The 21,694-nt window shown below is 39.2% G+C and overlaps 1 protein-coding gene across 4 annotated transcripts; it reads left to right on the top strand.

Annotated features, from left to right (window-relative positions):
• Nucleotides 1-11,728: 11,728 nt before the first annotated feature.
• MCTS1 (MCTS1 re-initiation and release factor) lies at nt 11,729-21,423 on the top strand. Of its 4 annotated transcripts, none has more exons than XM_065915836.1 (7): nt 11,729-11,987; nt 12,663-12,767; nt 13,315-13,467; nt 14,001-14,098; nt 18,099-18,232; nt 19,910-19,977; nt 21,214-21,423. In XM_065915836.1, the coding sequence occupies exons 2-7, from the start codon at nt 12,754-12,756 to the stop codon at nt 21,293-21,295; spliced, it is 549 nt and encodes a 182-aa protein (XP_065771908.1). In that variant the 5' UTR covers nt 11,729-11,987; nt 12,663-12,753; the 3' UTR covers nt 21,296-21,423. The 4 variants fall into 4 exon arrangements, with proteins under 4 accessions (XP_065771908.1, XP_065771907.1, XP_065771910.1 ...); XM_065915835.1 differs by having other exon boundaries at nt 11,729-12,083; XM_065915838.1 differs by lacking the exon at nt 12,663-12,767 and having other exon boundaries at nt 11,729-12,083.
• The last annotated feature ends 271 nt before the right edge of the window (nt 21,424-21,694 follow it).

The following is a 21,694-nucleotide window of genomic DNA, read 5'->3' as shown; positions in this document are numbered from 1 at the left end:
CTAAACCCTTTTGGTAACATGTTTAATAAAAAACTGAGGTCTTTGCTGCAGGAAAAAAAAAAAGACTCCTGTATGCATTAGCTGACACATCCTATTCCCACCTTTCCCCATACCCTGGCAACCACTGATCTACTTTCTGTCTCTATGTACTTGCTTATTCTGGACATTTCATATAATGGAGCTATATAATATGTGGCTTTTGTGATTGGCTTCTCTTAGCCTAGTATTTTCAAAGCTCATCCATGTAGTAACATGTCTCAGAATTCTTCCTTTTTATGGCTGAATCATATTCCATTGAATGGGTAAGCCAGATTTGTTTATTTCACCAGCTGAAGGATATTTGGGTTGTTTCTACTTTTTAACTATTATGAATAATGTTGCTATGAACATTCATGTACAAGCTTTTGTGTGGGGCTATGTTTTCATTTCTTGCGTAGATGCCTAGGAGTGGAATTGCTGGACCATTTGGTAACTCCATAGTTAACATTGGGCTTCCATGGTGGCTCAGAGGCTAAAGAATCTGCCTTCAGTGCAGGAGACCCAGGTTTGATCCCTGGGTGGGGAAGATCCCCTGGAGAAGGGAATGGCAACCCACTCCAGTGTTCTTCCTTGAAGAATGCCATGGACAGAGGAGCCTGGCAGGCTATGGCCCATGGGGTCATAAAGAGTTGGACATGACTGAGTGACTAACACTTGACATTACATGGAACAGCTAAATTGTTTTCCAAAGTTGTACTATTTTATCTTCCCACAGTGATGTGTGAGGGTTCCAGTGTCTCCATATCCTTTCCAACACATGATATTTCTTGTATTTTTAACTATAGCCATCCTGATAGGGTATTTTCCAAACATTTAACAAACTCTTTTAGTATAGTTTTAGATTGACAGAAAAGACATAAGAATATTACAGAGAGCTCAGTGGAGAAGGAAATGGCAACCCACTCCAGTATTCTTGCCTGGAAAAGTCCATGGACAGAGGAGCCTGGCGGGCTGCAGTCCATGAGGTTACATGACTGAGCATGTGTGCACGAGAGTGGAGGGAGATGGATTGGTAGAAATAAACTGGTAGAACTGAAAAAAAAAGAAAGAATATTACAGAGAGCTCAAATATACCCTGTATCCAGTTTTTTCTATTGTTAATATTACTATGGTACATTTATCACAACTAATTAACCCATGTTGTTGTTCACTTGCTCAGTTGTGGCTGACACTTTGCGACTCCATGGACTGCAGCACACCAGACTTCCTTCTCCTTCACCATCTCCTGGAGTTTGCTCGAACTCGTGTCCATTGAGTCGGTGATGCCATCTAATAATGAGCCAATATTGATACACTATTATTAACTATATGTCCATATTTTCTTCAGATTTCCTTAGTTTTTACCAAAATGCCCCCTTTTCTCTTTCTGGACCCCACCCAAAATCCACATTATCTTTAGTGATCATATCACTTAAAGCTGTTCTTGGCTGTGACCATTTCTTAGACTTTCCTTGTTTTTGATGACCTTGACAATTCTAGGGAGTCTGGTCAGATATTTTGTAGAATATCCTTCAGCTTGTGTTTGTCTAATGCATTTTCCATAATTCTACATCACAGCAAGGGTACATGTTCTCAATGTGACTTATCATTGATGAGCACACCTTGAGTGCCTGGCTGAGGCAGTGTTTGGCTTTTTTCTCTATTGCAACACTCCTCTTTTTCCAAACTCCACTGTTTATAAGGAAGTAATTATGCACATCCTACACTTAAGGAGTGGGCAGTTATGCTCCCCTGGCTTTAGAGAGCATCTACATAAATTATTTGGAATTCTTCTGTACAGAAGATTTATCTACTCTCCTTTTATTTATCTGTTCAATCGTTTGTTAATATCAGTATGGATTTGTTAATATTTATTCTATACTTTGAATTATAATCCAATGATATTTAATTTTGTTACTCAAATTATTTCAAATTTGGCCACTGAGAGCTCTTTCAGTTGACTCCTGTATCCCTTTAACACATATCCATAATTGCAGGGATTTCTTGTTTATCTGCTTGTTCAGTTTTATATAATTACAAAAAAATTATGGTGCTCCTGGCTCATTTTATATTTTCCCTGCCCCAGTCCTAGGGTCAGCCATTTCTCTACGGACCCCTGGATCCTTCTATTGGAGAATAGAGAAAATTTGGTGCTATCTACTAAATTAAATATCCACTTAGGCTTCAACTTTACTATTCTACTAGGTATATAGCTCAAAGAAATATTGGCAAAAAAAAAAGAAATATTGGCATTTGTTTTAAAGGGATATATGCAGGCAATTTTTGTGTGTAAGCATTTAAAATGTGGTATTCTGTGTATGAGCAATTCACTGAAATATTTATTGCATGCTGATTATGAGTTCAGCACCAATCTAGGCCTTGGTAATACAGCAGGGATTCTTGGAATTTACCATTTAGTGGGGGAAACAATCAAAAAAAAGATAGATGAGTAATATCAGGCAGTCCTTTCAGTCAGGGTACTGGCAGAAAAGAGAGGTACATTTAAAATGAAGGATTGATAAGGATTTAATCATTAAAATCTACGGCAGGGCACAGAGCAGGGTGAAAAGGAGGAAAGTGGATCTGGATAGGCAAAGCAAGAACATTCAGGGAAGGGGTGATAATACTATGGGGAAAGGTAAAGAAGAGTAAAAGAGAGTGTAAAATGGGGCACTCTTTTAGATCGTGTTAGGATGAGGTGACCTTTGAATAATGGCATGAATGAAGGGAGGGAGAGAGACAAGTAGGTATCTAAGAGAAGTCATTCTAGGCAGAGGGGAAAAGTGGCAAGACCCTGAAGTGTTATTCACACAATGAAATATTATACATCAATCAAAATGAATGAACTATAGTAATGTGCAAAGATACACAGATGAGTCTTAGAAAAGTAAATATTAAGGAGCAAAAATTAGGTTCTGAAAGAGTACATACAGCATACAACCTAATAACCTTTCTATAAAGTTAAAATAAATTTTAATAAATAATATACTTTAAGAGGGGCTCCTCTGGAGGTCCAATGGTTAAGTTTGTGCAATTCCAACACAGAGGGAATGGGTTCAATCCCTGGTGGGGGAACTAAGATTCCACATGCTGTACCATGCCACCAAAAAGTTTATATATATATACTTTAAGAAAGACCCATATCCACATATGTATGCATACACACACACATATATAACATATTTGTATGTTATATATATATATATCATATACATATATATCTATATATGTGTGTGAATATATGTGTGGGCTTTCCTGGCTCAGTGGTAAAGAATACACCTGCAATGCAGAAGATGCAGGTTTGATCCCTGAGTAGGGAAGATCTCCTGGAAAGGGAATGGCAACCCACTCAAGTATTCTTGTCTGGCGAATCCCATGGACAGGGGAGCCTGGCAGGCTACAGTCCATGGGGTTGCAAAGAGTCAGACAGAAGAACACACTTAGCGACTAAACAACAACAACATGTATGTATAAAGTAAAACTGTATTACATAGAGCACCACAAAATGATGAACACAAGATTCAGGATGATGATCCTTTGCCAGGGGCTGAGGGGAGGCCGACAAATGAGATTGGGGGCCATATAGTTAGATTTAGTTATTAGGTTCATGGATGCTTGTTATATTATTAAAAACAACTAACTAAAAGTGAATATGCTTGGATTAATAAGAGAATGTGCCATCAATCAAAGATTATGGTTAATTTAATTCTATTCATCCAAGGCCCAATGGAAAAAAATAAGACTCTGAGAAACAAGGGACCATACTTGACATACTTGTGAAGTAGCAAAAAAGCCAGTGTGGCTGGAGCAGAGGGAGGGAAAGGGAGAATAATAGTAGATGGAGGGGTGGAGGGGGCTGAACTGTGCCAGACCTTCAGGGCAGGAAGAGGACCTTGGATCTTATTATAAACTGAGATGGGAGCCACTGGAGGTTTTGAGCAAGGGAGTCAGAGGATCTGACTTATGTTTTAAAAGGTTCATCCTACCTACTGTGTAAAAAATAGATTGTAAGGGGGCAGGCATAAGAAACAAGTAAGAGACAAGTTTGATAGTCAAGGTGACAGACGATAGTGATTTTGACTCAAGTCATACTGTTGGAGGTATGTGAGAAGTGATCAGATTTTGGATATATTTTGAAAGTAAAAATATTTGATAGAGACAGTATTTTGTGATGGACTAAGTGAAGGATGTGTGAGAAAGAGAGGGCTTCATGGATATTTGACACAAGAAAATATGTGGATAGAACTCCCATTTATTGAGATGAGGATGACTGCATGTTGGGGAAGGGGCTGAAATTAAGAATTCTATTTTGGATATGAATTGTTTTCCAATGTCTATTATTCAAATGGAGATATTAACTTTGCATAGTCTGAAGTGTAGAGGTGATTTCCAGATTGGAGATTTAAATTTGGACATCCATGGTATATAGATGGTATTTAAAGCTATGAAACTGGCTTTTAGTGTAACCAAGGGAAAAAACATGGACAAGAAAGCCACAGATGCTGAATAGAGGAGGAGAATTAACACCCCAAAAGATGTCCTTTTCATTATAGGGGACTGGAATGCAAAAGTAGGAAGTCAGGAAACACCTGGAGTAGCAGGTAAATTTGGCCTTGTGGAGTACAGAATGAAGCAGGGCAAAAGCTCATAGTTTTGCCAAGATAACACACTGGTCATAGCAAACACCCTCTTCCAACAACACAAGAGAAGACTCTACACATGGACACATCACCAGATGGTCAATACCGAAATCAGATCGATTATATTCTTTGCAGCCAAAGATGGAGAAGCTCTATACAGTCAGCAAAAACAAGACCAGGAGCTGACTGTGGCTCAGATCATGAACTCCTTATTGCCAAATTCAGACTTAAATTGAAGAAAGTGGGGAAGCCACTAGACCACTCAGGTATGACCTAAATCAAATCCCAAATGATTATACAGTGGAAGTGAGAAATAGATATAAGGGACTAGATCTGATAGAGTGCCTGATGAACTATGGACAGAGGTTCATCACATTGTACAGGAGACAGGGAGCAAGATCATCCCAAAGAAAAAGAAATGAAAAAAGCAAAATGGCTGTCTGAGGAGGCCTTACAAATAGCTGAGAAAAGAAGAGAAGCGAAAAGCAAAGAAGAAAAGGAAAGATATTCCCATTTGAATGCAGAGTTCCAAAGAATAGCAAGGAGAGATAAGAAAGCCTTCCTCAGCGATGGATGCAAACAAATAGAGGAAAACAATAGAATGGGAAAGACTAGAGATCTCTTCAAAAAAAATTAGAGATACCAAGGGAAAATTTCATGCAAAGATGGGCTCAATAAAGGACAGAAATGGTATGGACCTAACAGAAACAGAAGATATTAAGAAGAGGTGGCAAGAATACACAGAAGAACTGTACAAGAAAGATATTCACGACCCAGATAATTACGATGTGATCACTCACCTAGAGTCAGACATCCTGGAATGCTAAGTCAAGTGAGCCTTAGGAAGCATCACTACGAACAAAGCTAGTGGAGGTGATGAATTCCAGTTGAGCTATTTCAAATCCTGAAGATGATGTTGTGAAAGTGCTGCCCTCAGTATGCCAGCAAATTTGGAAACCTCAGCAGTGGCCACAGGACTGGAAAAGGTCAGTTTTCATTCCAATCCCTAAAAAAGACAATGCCAAAGAATGCTCAAACTACTGCACAACTGCAGCCATCTCACACACTAGTAAAGTAATGCTCAAAATTCTCCAAGTCAGGCTTCAGCAATACGTAAACCATGAACTTCTAGATGTTCAAGCTGGTTTTAGAAAAGGCAGAGGAAACAAATTACCTGCATCCGCTAGAACATCAGAAAAACAAGAGAGTTCCAGAAAACCATCTACTTCTGCCTTATTGACTATGGCAAAGCCTTTGACTGTGTGGATCACAATAAACTGTGGAAAACTCAGAAGGAGATGGGAATACCAGACCACCTGACCTGCCTCTTGAGAAATCTGTATGCAGATCAGGAAGCAACAGTTAGAACTGGACGTGGAACAACAGATTGGTTCCAAATAGGAAAAGGAGTACGTCAAGGCTGTATATTGTCACCATGTTTATTTAACTTATATGCAGAGTACATCATGAGAAACGCTGGGCTGGAGGAAGCACAAGCTGGAATCATGATTGCTGGGAGAAAATACCAATAACCTCAGATATGCAGATGACACCACCTTTATGGCAGAATGAAGAAGAACTAAAGAGCCGCTTGAAAAAAAAAAAAAAGCCTCTTGATGAAAGTGAAAGAGGAGAGTGAAAAAGTTGGCTTAAAGCTCAACACTCAGAAAACAAAGATGATGGTATGCCGTCCCATCATTTCATGGCAAATAGATGGAGAAACAGTGGAAACAGTGACAGACTTTATTTTTCTGGGCTCCAAAATCCCTGCAGATGGTGATTGCAGCCATGAAATAAAAACACGCTTACTCCTTGAAAGAGAAGTTATGACCAACCTAGATAGCATATTAAAAAGCAGAGACATTACTTTGCCAACAAAGATCCATCTAGTCAAGGCTATAGTTTTTTCAGTAGTCATGTGTGGATGTGAGAGTTGGACTATAAAGAAAGTTGAGCACAGAAGAATTGATGATTTTGAACTGTTGTGTTGGAGAAGACTCTTGAGACTCCCTTGGACTGCAAGGAGATCCAACCAGTCCATCCTAAAGGAGATCAGTCCTGGGTGTTCATTGGAGGGACTGATGTTGAAGCTGAAACTCCAATAATTTGGCCACCTGATGTGAAGAGCTGACTCATTGGAAAAGACCCTGATGCTGGGAAAGATTGAAGGCAGGAGGAGAAGGGGACGACAGAGGATGAGATGGTTGAATGGCATCACTGACTCGATGAGCACGGGTTTGGGTGGACTCCGGGAGTTGGTGATGGACAGGGAGGCCTGGCATGCTGCGACTCATGGGGTCGCAAAGAGTCGGACATGACTGAGTGACTGAACTGAACTGAAGAGAAGGAGGTGGAGAGTAGTAGAAAATGAAATGAACCAGGATCTTCAATGAACGAGTGAGTGTTTGTGTGCTCAGTTGCTTCAGTCATGTCTGACTCTTTTTTTTTTTTTTTTCATGCCTGACTCTTTACGACCCTATGGACTCTAGCCTGCCAGGCTCCTCTGTCCATGGTGATTCTCCAGGCAAAAATACTGGAGTGGGCTGCCATGCCCTCCTCCAGGGGATCTTCCTGACCCAGGGATCGAACCTTCCTCTCCTGCATTGCAGGCAGATTCTTAATGGCTGAGGCACAGGAGAAGCCCTCAATGAACCATGAGTAGAGGACAATACAGAGGAAGTCGAGGTGTAACCAGATGGTCTGAAACTTAGAGGAAGGAGAATCAGGGTTGTGTTGTGTGTTTTACCTGAGAGTGAAGGAGGAATCGTCTGGAAGTTGTAGTTTGGCTAGAAGAGGATGCCAGGTCACCTCCTGACTCCCCAATATATGTAGTGTCTTGATGTGAGTGGAAAGGGCTGAAAGGGAATTTCCAACCTCAGGGGAGAGCCAGGAATATCAGTGGACACTCAGGGATGAGTTGGAGGATGGGTAGGAGAGTTTGTTAATCTTGGGATGGTGTTTCAGGGAGGCGTCAAAAGCACCTGGAAGTTAAGGTAGAAATGAGAGCTCAGGTGGCAGGAGGAGAAGCACAGAGGAATGTAGGAATGAAGTTAGAGAAGCAGAATAACAACAACAGTAGTTTAATAACAGCAATACAAATAATTTAACAACACTTTGCATGGGTTCTCTCATTTAATCCTCATAACAGCCTCAGAAAGCAGAGTCTTTGTTTTGCAGCTGAGAAGAGAGGCACAAGAGTTTCAGTGACTTGCCCAAGGTCACATAGCAAATAGACTCTACTGGATGCTTACATATTTAAAGTGAAAGTGAAACTTGCTCAGTCATGTCAGACTCTTTGCAAACCCATGGACTATACAGTCTATGGAATTTTCCAGGCAAGAATACTGGAGTGGGTAGCCTTTCCCTTCTCCAGCGGATCTTCCCGACCCAGGAATCAAACTGGAATCTCCTGCAGTGCAGGCGGATTCTTTACCAACTGAGATATCAGGGAAGCCCCTTGGACAATGACAAAAGAGAACAGGGATGTGAGTGAGGCACAGTGGGTTTGGCTTACCATAAATTTGGCAAAATGATTAGTTCTGACAGTTCTGATAAACAGGGGTCTCTCAGCTCTCCCCAGATTTAACAGTATTTGGGACTGGAGTTAGGAGAGGCTGTTTTGTTGGTGTTCCTTATATTGTTCTGTATGGAAAGATCCAGGCAGTGGCTGGGCCAGTGTATTTTCTCACTTATGGTCTGCAGAGTGATTGATAGGTGGGGTTAGTGGTGTGATTCTTAGGTATGTCTTGATCTTGTGGGGGATATAAAGCCGGGCTGCAGGGGTCTCTAAAGTATAAGGGTGAGGGGCAATTTGTAGGAAAAGTGACCTTAAGGAAAGGCTTCACAGGCTGCATATTCTGAGATGAGAGATCCATCTCAGGGGATCTGAGGGGTCTCAGGGGTCTGGCAGTGGCCCAATTCTTTCTTGCATTGAAAACACCTCCCCCAGTGTTTAAAGCTATGGCCCACCTCCTAAAGAAACCATTTTTTACTGGACACTCTGAAGGGTTTCCTGGTGCCTCAGCTGGTAAAGAATCCGCCTGCAATGCGGGAGACCTGGGTTTGATCCCTGGGTTGGGAAGATCCCCTTGAGAAGGGAAAGGCTACCCACTCCAGTATTCTGGCCTGGAGAATTCCATGGACTGAATAGACCATGGGGTCGCAAAGAGTCGGACAAGACTGAGCGACTTGCACTCACTGAAGGGTTTTGGTGCCTTGCTTTTTGCTTAAGGAAGGTGATGAAGAAGAAAAGGAGTCCTTGCTGTAAGCTTCCTTGGGCAGCATTTTTGAGCCTCATGTCAGGATGACCCTATAAAATTCTTTCAAAATTCTGAGATGGCAATACAATCACGCAATGTTTAAAGCTTATTATAGCTAGGTTACTTGTTTTAGTAAAATGTATGCTAGAGTTGAGTTTTCTGTGTCCCGTGCTGCATATACATTGAGGTCTCTTGTAAAATAAACTGAGCAGAACATTTCTGCATCAAATATAGTAGAGACAGCATATGTTTTTTTTTCATTTATTTTTATTAGTTGGAGGAGCATATATGTTTAAAACATCAAGGTCCTTTACAACTAGTGTGTGAATAAATGAAGTTCATTGTTTCGGTTTTTGAAGAGGTTTATTTTGAGATATTTCTTCTCTTATGACATGCTGTTTGTTGTAGCAGTGATTTATTTGGAGATGAGTTCTGTCAGGAATAACCCCCCAATTGCAGTCTTGGAAAAACAGAAGCCACTTTACAATGATCCTCTGAACAATGCAAAACCAGAAACACACTACAGTGAAAAGTGGACCCTGCTCATGTATCTGTGTAGGTGGGTTATGAATAAAGGTGTTCATGCATGCATACATAACTAAATATCTCCCTCTTTAATACTAATGACCTCACTTGGCATTTGTTATATTAATACTTCAGATTCGGTCTCTGTGATTATCAGAGTGTATGAAAGTGGATTAAAATATGTATGCACATATAGCTATATGTCTATTCCATGTATGTGGGATTTGTTATAATTTAGAGTAAATATAATTTCTTTTTCTTTTGCACTTTCTGGCTGCGACTGGCGGCAAGCAGGATCTTAGTTCCCTAACCAGAAATTGGACCCGCAACCCCCTGCAGTGGAAACGCTGAATCTTAACAGCTGGACCACCAGGGGAAGTTCCCTAGAGTATGTATAATTTTTATAGAATTAAATGTTGGCTATTATTTCTAGCACTGCAAATATTCAGCATAATACTTTTTAATAAGTCTAAAATTAGTTCCTGTCTGTCCAGTGGTTAAGACTGCGAACTTCCAAGGCAGGGGGCGCGGGTTCCGCCAATGGTTCAGGAACAGCTGTGCCTCAGCCAAAAAGTAAAATTAAAAAAAGAAATTAAGAAGTTCAAGAAATTAGGAATTTCATCAAGGTGTTACTAGTTTGTGCTGTGTACTGAGTTGCTTCAGTCGTGTCCGACTCTGTGTGACCCCATGGACTGTAGCCTTCCAGGCTCCTCTGTCCATGGGATTCTCCAGGAAAGAATACTGGAGTGGGTTGCCATGCCCTCCTCCAGGGGATCTTCCCGACCCATGGTTGGAATTGGTGTCTCTTATGTCTAATCTGCATTAGCAGGCAGGTTCTTTACCACTAACACCACCTGGGAAGTTTTTAGTTTGGGAGTTCACCAAGTTAAAATTTATTTACTAGAGGAATACATTGTTACTACTGTGGTGTTACCGTGTTTACATTGGATACAAAATATCTGTTTTCTCCCACCTCAAACTGCTTAATAGTAACTGTTAATGGCTGTTATAATGTATTAGCTGTTCCATGGCAGATTTCTAGGATGATGTGAGAGTTGCCAGTAATATTCTCCTGCTTTGTAAGAAGTCCTAGCAGTATAACACTAACCGCAGCTGGGGGTCTGGGCTTCAGTTTTGCATGTTCCTAAACAATATTTTCAATGTTAGGGAGTCAACTAATGCTGGGAAAGCAGATTAATGCTAAAGATATTTACAACAAACTGATGTATAAACTGAATGACAATTTATTAATTTACAGTTGTTCATGCAGATATGACTTGAAAATAGAGTTCCTTCTGGGCAGAGCTTCATGGGAAGCTAAATTATAATCAGAAGATTGTTGCTACCATAGAAGCAAGGCAAGGTGAGTTGTTAGTTGTACAATTCAAACACATAATGCTGTTTGCTGTGATTGTTCCAAGCGTCCATCTCCCCAGCAGAGTATTTGCTCCTGGAAGAGACTGCTATATTTGTTTTACAGATCAGTGCACCCTACCCCACCGCCTGGGTAGTGCTTATTCAGGTTTTTTATTTTTCTACGCTTTCTCTTGGAGAATAAAATGGCAACCCACTCCGGTATTCTTGCTTGAAGAATTCCATGGAAGAGAAGCCTGGAGGGCTACAGTCCATGGGGTTGCAGAGTCGACACGGCTGAGCGACTAACGCACGCATGCTTTCTCTGCAGATCAAAACCCTTGATTTGCTCTCCTTTTTAAAATTACAGGTAAAACGTGTTTATCTGTTATTTCTTCAATCAGATTAGCCTAGTATTGATCGCCTAGAGGCCATTCTACCATTCAAGGGAGGTACCTCTTTAGGTTTATAGCTCAACTCATATGAGGGTGAGGCAGGGGACAGTAACCTCGTGAATAATTCTTTGGGGGCACCTCACTGGTCAGTGAACACGGTTGCCAGATTAAAATACAGGACGCCCAATTAAATTCAGATAGCAAGTATTTTTTTTTTTTTAGTCTTAAGTATGGATGAGGTATAGTTATACCTCAAAAAACAAAAAACAAAGTATTCATCGTTTATCTGAAATCCAAATGTCCTGTACAGGGCGTCCTGTATTTTTATTTGCTAAATTTGGCAAGGCCACGAGTACGTTAACATAATGTCAAGAGGTTTGCCCAGGTTCAAGCTGGTCGGTAAGCACCAATCCATTCGGTTGTCTCAGGGAACAAAACCCATTCTCACGAAAAAGTAAACAGCAGGTGGCAATGAAACTCGGAAGAATCTTGACCCTTTGAGGAACCCGTAGTGACACACCGGCCTTGACCACGGCTTTGATTGATTGCCCGGTGTGCTCCGTTCTTCTCTTTCTGCTGCTAGAATGATGGCTCTATCTTTCTTCCTTCTCTAGTCCCGCCCTTTCAGCTACCGGCTCTGGACGGGGATCGGTAACCCAGAAAGGACCAGCAAAAGCGCCGACGTGTTTAGAGGAGCGGAAGTAGTCAAATGTCTCTGAACACCGTCAAGTGCAGCTGGCTGTCTCCCTTTCCGGATAAAGACAGCAGCTCCGACTGTCAGTGCCGGCCTTCCTCCTGTAAGGGGATCTGCCGGACCCTTGCTAATTGTTTTTCTTCCCCATTCCGGGCCCTTCCCTATCGTCGCCCCCTTCACCTTGGATCATGTTCAAGAAGTAAGGACATGCCGTGGCCTCCCTCGGCTGCTCACGAAGGTGGTGGGGGTGGGTGGTGGGGAAGAGGACAAGAGCAAAGATTCTCTTTCTCTCTCCCACGCCCCTGCCACCCTTACTCTTTAAGGTTTTTCTGTAGTACCATTCTCTCAACACTATATGTCTCTGTGTGTCTCAGTACTATGCTTGCAACATTTCTTTAAGCTTTTCGTCCCTAATCCTCAATCGGGTTGGGTCCTCCCACTCTCATTTTCTATTTCGTTACCCCTCTTTCTCATTTGCCCCCTTTCCCAGTCCTAGCTCCATTCCTAGGATTCTACCAATCACATCCTTGCACTGTGATTTAAGGACATGCCCTCTTTAGCAAGAGGACAGCCCTGCGCTCTCTGCCATGTGGTTACTAGTTAGGAGCTGAACAAGGGAAGGCTTGACTTCCTGGGTCATGGGCGTGAAGGAGTCTGGGTGACAGGAAGCGAGCGGACTGTCATACCTATTGCCTAGCTGCCAGATTAACCTTGTCTTGAAAATAACGTGATTGCTCCATAGGAACCTTGTCTCGAAAATAACGTGATTGCTCCATAGGCTATTCAGTTGAGGAAGACAAAAATTCTTTGGAACGCACCTAGTGGCTTTGCCTTGCAGATTTGGTAGACGCAAAAAGCAAAGGGGGAACATGGGCAAAGGAAGGTGGGTTTTGTGCATGACATTTTGAGCAAAAATAATTAGGGATGTTAAATACCGTCATTATCACTTCAAAAAAATCTCAACAGATTACATAGCATAGGAGGGGCTGCTTTTCTGTGTTAGTGTTTGGGTTGGTCATTTGTATACTAATGCTTGAGGTATTTTCGTTTTGTTTTGTTTTACACACATTTTGTTATAGATGGGAATCTGTTTCTTTCTGGGTAGAACTGAGTAAGATTTTCCAGGAAAGGCATTTGTGTAGCTGATTACAGTTTATTGTGTTATATATGCCTCATATCCTTCCCCCTTCCCTGCCCCCCTACAGCTAATTGTGTGTATATGACTGTTTAATATTGTATTAAGACATTGGTTTTGTGCTGGACAGAATAAAAGGGAAATTGTCTTTTAAAAAGCAATTTCTTCCATAATTATTTTAGACATCTAAATATTTGCTTGGGAATAGGTGAATAATTAAAAAAATACCTTTAGCTATTCTGTTGTGTCTTCTTAGAAATGCTTTTTGTTTTTCCTTGCAAAAATCATTTGGCAGATTTGATGAAAAAGAAAATGTGTCCAATTGCATCCAGTTGAAAACCTCAGTTATAAAGGGTATTAAAAATCAATTGATAGAACAATTTCCAGGTATTGAACCATGGCTTAATCAAATCATGCCTAAGAAAGATCCTGTCAAAATAGTTCGATGGTAAGTCTTTGCTTTTTTTTTCTATGTATAACTCACAGAAGCTGAATATAATATGATTGGATTGCACTCATGATAACTGTGATTATCTTTATATTAACTATATACTCTAAATGAGTAACCCTAAAACTTATCAATATTTGTATTTTCACATGTTTTTCTATGTGAAAAATGTGGCTTTGTGTACTGATTGTTTTATTAAAGAGTTAATTAAATGTTTTTATTCAGAGTCAGATTTATTTCAGCTTGTGCTTTAGAGATTTGTTTTATTAATTATCTACCAAGGAAATTAAAATATGTAATAAAATGTGAAATAAAATTGTAGCAGATCGTATTTTTCTCTAATGGACTGGTTACTTTAAGCAGTGTTTTGTGGGGTTTTTTTGGGGGGCCTGGATCTTTACTGAAATTAAAAAAAAACTTATTGTATTTCTATATATGCATACTTCATATTATACATTATTTAAAGGATGTTTGGCATATTCATTTTTGAATGAAAATATCTAACTTGGTACTTTGTGATGTTTGTTTTACAGCCATGAACATATAGAAATCCTTACAGTAAATGGAGAGTTACTATTTTTTAGACAAAGAGAAGGGCCTTTTTATCCAACCCTAAGATTACTTCACAAATGTAAGTCTTGTTAGAAAACATGTATTTGGGGATATGAAAAGACACAAAAGGAGTTGAAAGTGACTTCTGGTAGTTAACTTTTTGAAAGAAAAGTGAAAGTGAAGTCACCCAGTCGTGTCTGACTCTGTGACCCTATGGACTGTAGCCTGTCAGGCTCCTCTGTCCACGGGATTTCCCAGGCAAGCATACTGGAGTGGGTTGCCATTTTCTTCTCCAGAAAATCTTCCTGACCCAGGGATTGAACTCAGGTCTCCTGCATTGCAGGCAAGCTCTTTACCCTCTGAGCCACCAGAGAGTCCCACAGTTAACTTACTAGTACTAGGTTATATGGAATATAAAACTAAAACGATTTCCCCCTTCTCCATCTTGTGGTAAATCTGAAAAAAGCATATTCTCTCATTATGCATTCCAAAAGCCTAAGAAAGAGCATTCATTCATTCATTCATTTAAAAAATATTTATAGTTTTTAAACTTATTCTGTGCCAGGCACTGAGCTAGGTATTGAGAATGTGATAGGAAGCAAAGATAGACATGGTCCCTGTCCCTAGGAAGCTAACAGTCTAATGAGGTGAATAGACAACAATTAGATAATTACACATATATATTCACAAACTGTGTAATTGCTGTAAACTTTTTTTTTACATCTGTATCCAGATTTGCTTCATAGAGATAATTCTATATAAGGGAAAGCATGGAGTCCCAGTTCTTGGTAGTACCAAGGCCAGGTGTTAAGAAACAAAATAATGTTTGTTATGTACCCTCATTTGCATGTTGTTAGATTGATTACATTGCAAAATAAAACCCAAAGGAAGCTGCTATCCCAGTGTACAAGAGTTTTCCAACTGTAAGTAAAATTTTTCCTTTTCAAGCCAGTATGTGTCTGGCATGTGTGCTTATTTATGGTGAAGCATTGTGTCTGAAATGTTAAATGGTAGAGGAAGACTGTCCATTGAACTGTTCTTCCAGTTTTTCTATATGTTAAACATTTTCATGATAAGTTGGAAGAAAAAGATGTTTCTATTTAATAATACTTTGCTAGGAACCAACCTTTTAGAACATCTTAAAGTTACTCTTGGGAAGAAGCAGGATGATATGGTAGTTAAAACTGTGAACTTGGAGTCAGGCAGATCTAGGCTTAATTCTCACTGCATGTCACTTTTGTCAAGCTACTTAACTTGTTTAAGCTTTGTTTCCTCATCTTTGAAAATGGACACAATTGTATGTTATATCTCCCAGGGTTGTGAGAATTAAATGAGATAGTAACACAGATGTAATGCACCTAACACAGTATCTGGAACATAGTAAGTGGTCGATATATTATACCCACTATTATGATGCGATAATTGTTCAGTAAATGTCCATCCACTACTGCTACTTGTCATCATCCCCATGATCTGGATCATCATCATAATTATTATTAAAGGGCAAATATTAATAAGGATGGAGATCTAGAAAAGAAATTATGACTTCTGAGTAGTAAACACATTCATTTATTCAGGTTCCTTTTCATCAGTAATATGTTTTCATTAATTTGGAACATGTTTAATTTCTAGTCTTGGTAGGAAAAAGACTTATTTGTTCTCTGACTAATGGGAAGGCTATTGGTAAGACATTGAAGTGATTACATTTTACCAATTATTATTATTCCTAGAGAATCCTGAGAGGTCTAAAAATTTTTCTCATAGTTATTGTTTTAAATCCTTCAGGGATTTAGTTGTTAGGTTGTGAATTATTAGTCGACACGTATGTGCATGCGATGTCGACTCTTGGCGACTCTCTAGACTGTAGCTCACCAGGCTCCTCTGTCCATGGGATTCTCCAGGCAAGAATACTGGAGTGGGTTGCTGGGCCCTCCTCCTAGCGATCTTCCCAACCCAGGGATTGAATCCACATCTCTTACATCTCCTGCATTGGCAGACGGGTTCTTTACCACTAGTGCCACCTTGGAAGCCCAGTAGAAACATATACACACACACAAATACATTTTTTTAGGATTATAAAAGGAATATGTGTTCAGTCTAGAGATCTGGAAAATACAGAAGTAAAATCACTTGTATTCCCATGACGTAGAGGTAACTTACCATGGTTAGTATATCAGTGTACTTCCATAGCATTTTTTCCAATATTGTGTGTGTCTGTGTGTTATGTGTAAATGCATATTTTTTCCTTTTTTAAAATTAATAAGCTTTATTTTTAGAGCAGTTTTTTACACTTTATTTTATTATGGAGTATAGCTGATTAACAATGTTGTGATAGCTTCAGGTGGACAGCAAAGGGACTCAGACATACATACACATGTATCCGTTCTCCCCTAAGTTCCCCTTCCATCCAGGATCCAGGCTGCCGCATAACATTAAACAGAGTTCCCTGTGCTTTACAGTAGAACCTACATGGTTATCCATTTAAAATATAGCAGTGTGTACATGTTGATCCAAAATTCCCTATCACCTCTCCCATCCTTTTCCTCCTCCAGCAACCACATTCTGTAAGTCTGTGAACCTGTTTCTGTTTTGTAAATAAGTTCATTTGTATGATTTTCTTTTAGATTCCACATATAAGGGATGCCATAGGATATTTCTCCTTTGTCTGACTTCATTCAGCATGACAATCTCTAGGTCCAGCCATGTTGCTGCAAATAGCATTATTTCATTCTTTTTTATGTCTGAGTAATATTCCATTGTATATATGCACCGCATCTTCTTTATTCATTCATCTGTTGTTGGACATTTAGGTTGCTTCCATGTCTTGGCTATTGTGAACAGTGCTGCAGTGAACATTGGGGTACATGTATTCTTTCAGACCATGTTTTTCTCTGGTTATATGCCCAGGGGTGGGATTGTAGGGTCATATGGTAGCATTAGAGCAGTTTTAGGTTTACAGAAAAAGTTAACAGAAAGTACAGAGAGTTCCCATATACTTCCTTCCCTCTCTTCTTTTTAATATCCTGCATTGGTGTGCTTCATTTGTTACAACAGATGAGCCAATATTGATATTATTATTATGTATATTATTATAATTAATCAAGTCTATAGTTTATATTAGGGTTCATTCTTTGTGTTGTACATTCTGTGGTTTTGTCAATTGCATAATGTCATATATCCATGGGCTTCCCTGGTGGCTCAGTGGTAAAGAATCTGCATGCAATGTAGGAGATGTGGGTTTGATCCCTGGGTCAGGAAGATCCTCTGGAGGAGGGCATGGCAACGCTTTCCAGTATTCTTGCCTGGAGAATCCCATGGACAGAGGAGCCTAGTGGGCTACAGTCCATGGGGTCGCAAAGGGTCAGATATGACTGATGCGACTGAGCAGGCACTGTATCCACTGTTATAATATCTTACAGAATGGTTTCACTGCCCTAAATATCCCTTGTGTTCTACCTAGTCACCTCTCCCACCTCTTCCCCTCCTCCAACCCTTAGCAACCACTGATCTTTTTGGCAATTTTTATCATTTTTTTTTCACTCATCATATATTATGAATATTTCCCAGGGTATTACATATTCTCCAAAAACATGGTTCTATTGTACAGATATTATACTTTAAGTCATTTATCTCTTAATTGTTGGACATTTAGGTTGATTCCAGTTTATTTCTAATATAAATATTAGTGCTATAATGAGTATCTATCTACCCAAATATATTGTGCATTCCTCATTTATTTCTTAGGATAAGGTCCTAGAAGTAGAATTACTAAATCAAAGAGTTTGAACCTTTTCAAGGCTGTTAGTACATATTGCCTAGTAGTCTTAAAGAAAGCCTGTACCTATTTATAAGCCTTCTAGCAGTAAATGGGAATGCCAGTTTTCTGACATTCTTGCTAGCACTGGGAATTACTTTTCTCAAAAATATATACCAATTTGATAAGTGAAGGAATGTGTTTCAGTTTTATTTCGCATCTGTCAAAGTACTATAATTTCAGGAAATATTTGTTCATGTCATTTGCCTTTTTCTGTTGAGTCTTTAGTTTCATTAATTGGTGTAATGTATTTCTTTTCTTCTAGATCCTTTCATCCTGCCACATCAGCAGGTTGACAAAGGAGCCATCAAATTTGTCCTCAGTGGAGCAAATATCATGTGTCCAGGCTTAACTTCTCCTGGAGCTAAACTTTACCCTGCTGCGGTAGATACCATTGTTGTATCCTTCCCAGGCTCTGCTGAAAAATGTGTTCATTGTATTCTTGTTATCACTGAAAGAACTAACATCCAAGAGAACATTCGATGTATTTTTTGGAAGTTACTGTTGTATCTTTCTGCTTACATTTGAAGATGTGGAAAGCAACATTATTTTGTGTTAGAAGTTAAATGATAACAAGTAATAAAAAGAGTCACAGCTGCATTTCAGCTCTGCTAGGGCCCAGTGTTATGAGACTTGGGACACAGTATAAAACTCCTGATTATTAATAGAGGTTTTATATGATATGATTGAATCACTTATTTGAACATCATCTTGCTACTTTTACATTTGAATTACCCTGGGAAAAAAACATTCAAAAGGGAAAAGAATTTAGGCACCAGGTGGAATGTTGGTGAATAGTAGGAACCATTGGCAATCCCTATGGCTTTATTTTAAAGTCCCAATGAACTTTTATTTTAAAATTCATTTTTAACTTGGTTGTTTGGGCCTTGGAACATGTTTTCTCAAAGAGAAACGTTGACGTCAGAGATAGCCCTTAAGAAGTTATTCAACTCATGACATAGCTGAATAATTCTGCATTCCTTCCATTTCTCTGGTGTTGTTTCAGCTGTATTCTAGATTAGTTTTTTGTCAACTAATCTGGACAGGATGACATCTTCTCTTTTGTCATAGATAAAGTGACCATTTGCCTCAGATTGAGGAAAGGAACCATATTTGGTGGGAAATCACTGGAATGGGAAGACCATTGGAATGGGTTTACGAGTGCTCAGAGGAGGGTGTCCTCTCTTGTGGAAGTTATATTTAAGGGGTAATATAAGTTGTATATCTTAGGAACAGCTTGTATTGACATAGATACTGGTCACATAATAGGTGTTCAAATATGTGTGGAACATTGAAAGAATGAATGAATGAATTGAAAACCAATGGAGAAAAGTATTCTCTGAGGACAGGTTACCCTTTTATGTTTATGATTGCTCTAAGCTTTTTTTTTTTTATGATTGCTCTAAGTTTTTAAAGTTTATAAAGTTCTGGAGTTTCCCCTAAATGGAAAATTTTCCTAGTATCTGGCCTTTACTTTTTAAATTACTTTTATTTTGAAATAATTATAGACTGTTGGAAAGCTGCAAAACTAGTACAGAGAGGTGCTGTGTACACTTGAAACTTTGAAAATATGGACTGTAATGTTTACCATTTTAGATACTTCAGATGAACCAAGAACATTCTGTTTGTTCTGGAGAGATTGCAACTTACATTGGGCTCTTAAAGATAGATAGGGGATATAATTATTGTTTTAATGTATCCTTTATATAAAACCACCATTTAGTGATTAAAGCACTAGAACAATTGATATTTATTTCTTTTTAATATTTATATGCAAAAATTTTATCTCCCTTTTTGCATGATTTCTTTTTCTTCTTCTCCTCCTTCTTTTGTTGGCATTGGGTTATAACATTAGCATTTGACCCAAAAATAGAGAATGATTATTAGATTACATTCATTTAGCATTTAGTGAATATTTGCAGTGTGCCCATAAATGGTGCTAGGTCTTTGCCTTCAAGGAGTTAATGGACTAGGTGAAAATGCAAGTTGGGTTCCCAGTGGCTTAAGCAGTAATGTGACATCCCCTCTCGAAAGTATTTTGATAGATAAATGGTTTTCTTAGCTGTGTGTTTTCAGGCAATCATGGCAGAAGGAAAACAGCATGCTCTGTGTGTTGGAGTCATGAAGATGTCTGCAGAAGATATGTAAGTCTCCTGTTAGTTCCCCTTAATTTTTCAGATATAGGTAACCTATGCAGTAAGGGGCTTCCAGGTGGCACTAGTGGTAAAGAACCTGCCCACCAATGCAGGTTAGACATAAGAGACACTGGTTCGATCCCTGGGTGGGGAAGATCCCCTAGAGAAGGAAATGGCAGCCCACTCCAGTGTTCTTGCCTGGAGAATCCCATGGATAGAGGAGCCTGGCAGGCTGTAGTCCATAGGGTCACAGAGAGTCGGATACAACTGTAGTGACTTAGTGCACATGCAGGAGGAATCAGAATTACAGGTGAACTTTGCTCTCGTTCATACCACATCTTACAAATGTTTATGCACAGAAGCCTCATTTCTGATTTTTCCTAAGATTTAGGAAGCCATTGAAAGTTATTTCCTCTCAAAGAGATTGCATTCTTTCTTTAGCACTCTGAAAAGAACCTGTGTGCCAACACAGCTATATTATATGTATGTGTGTGGTATTTTAGAAATGTTTTTAGTTAGTGTGATTTCACTTAGGTGTGGGGAAAGGTATTTTGCTGCTGGTTTTTAAAAACAGTGACATAATTTAGTGCCACACAGTATTTATCTTGTATTTTTACCTGGTGGCATAAAATACTAAGGAAATATTAGTGATATATTACCAAAACATTGGCTTCCCTGATGGCTCAGCTGGTAAAGACTCTGCTTGCAGTGCAGGAGACCTGAGTTTGATCCCTGGGTTGGGAAGATCCCCTCGAGAAGGGAAAGGCTACCCTTTCCCAATCCAGTATTTTTCCAGTATATTTTCCAGTATTCTAGCCTGGAGAATTCCATGGACTGCATTGTCCATGGTGTAGCAAAGAATTGGACATGACTGAGTGACTTTCACTTTCAGTTTACCAAAATATAGTCAATATGCTTAAAAATGTTGGACTCATTTGATGACCAAATTATTCCTACTACTGTTGTTTCAGGGTTAATTATAACACTTTGATGTTCTCCTGGTCTGGCAACATCATTACTCTGTTTCTGTGATCCTACTAGTTAGATCACTAGAATTTCTTTAAGACATGAACTTCAGCAGAGTAATGTAGTTTAATGTAGATGATCATGTTAGTGTAATATAAGTAAATTCCCTATATATGGCTCAATAATTGCAAAATAGCAATGCACCCTGAATTACATTTACTATGAGTAAGCCTGTAAAAGTACTTAACAACATGTTTATGTGCTTTATTCCTTCTGCAGTGAGAAAGTCAACAAAGGAATTGGCATTGAAAATATCCATTATTTAAATGATGGGCTGTGGCATATGAAGACATATAAATGAGCCTCAGAAGAAATGCACTTGAGCTAAAAATGGATATTGTGCTGTTTCTGTGTTTGTGTCTATGTGTGACAGCATGAATACAATACCTCTGTGGTTATGCTGAATAAATTCAACAGATGCTAAAATTCTGTTAGCTCCAAAAATTATTTTAATTTTTCTTAAACTCAAGTTAAATTTGGGTTACAAAGTTGGACATTAAAAGGTAGCTGGTAAGTAACCAAACCTAATTAAAATAACTTAATGTCCTTTCTTAGGCTAATGATGCAAGATGAAGGGCAAGACTTGGTAAATGAACTTGCTAGTATATGGCTGATGCCTTAGAAAATCTGACCAATGAATGGGGCTGGAAGCTAGACTGGTTTTTTTAAACATTTTTTATTTTTAATTGGAGGATGACTG

This window comes from Muntiacus reevesi, chromosome X (genome assembly GCF_963930625.1).
Source record: "Muntiacus reevesi chromosome X, mMunRee1.1, whole genome shotgun sequence".
Classification (NCBI taxonomy): domain Eukaryota; kingdom Metazoa; phylum Chordata; class Mammalia; order Artiodactyla; family Cervidae; genus Muntiacus; species Muntiacus reevesi.
This window is presented reverse-complemented; position numbering and strand designations above follow the sequence as displayed.

Coding starts and splice junctions, on each gene's coding strand:
- MCTS1 (XM_065915836.1), top strand. Junction 14,099..18,098: donor CCTAAGATTACTTCACAAAT/GTAAGTCTTGTT, acceptor CTTTTCTTCTAG/ATCCTTTCATCCTGCCACAT. Junction 19,978..21,213: donor AAGATGTCTGCAGAAGATAT/GTAAGTCTCCTG, acceptor TTCCTTCTGCAG/TGAGAAAGTCAACAAAGGAA.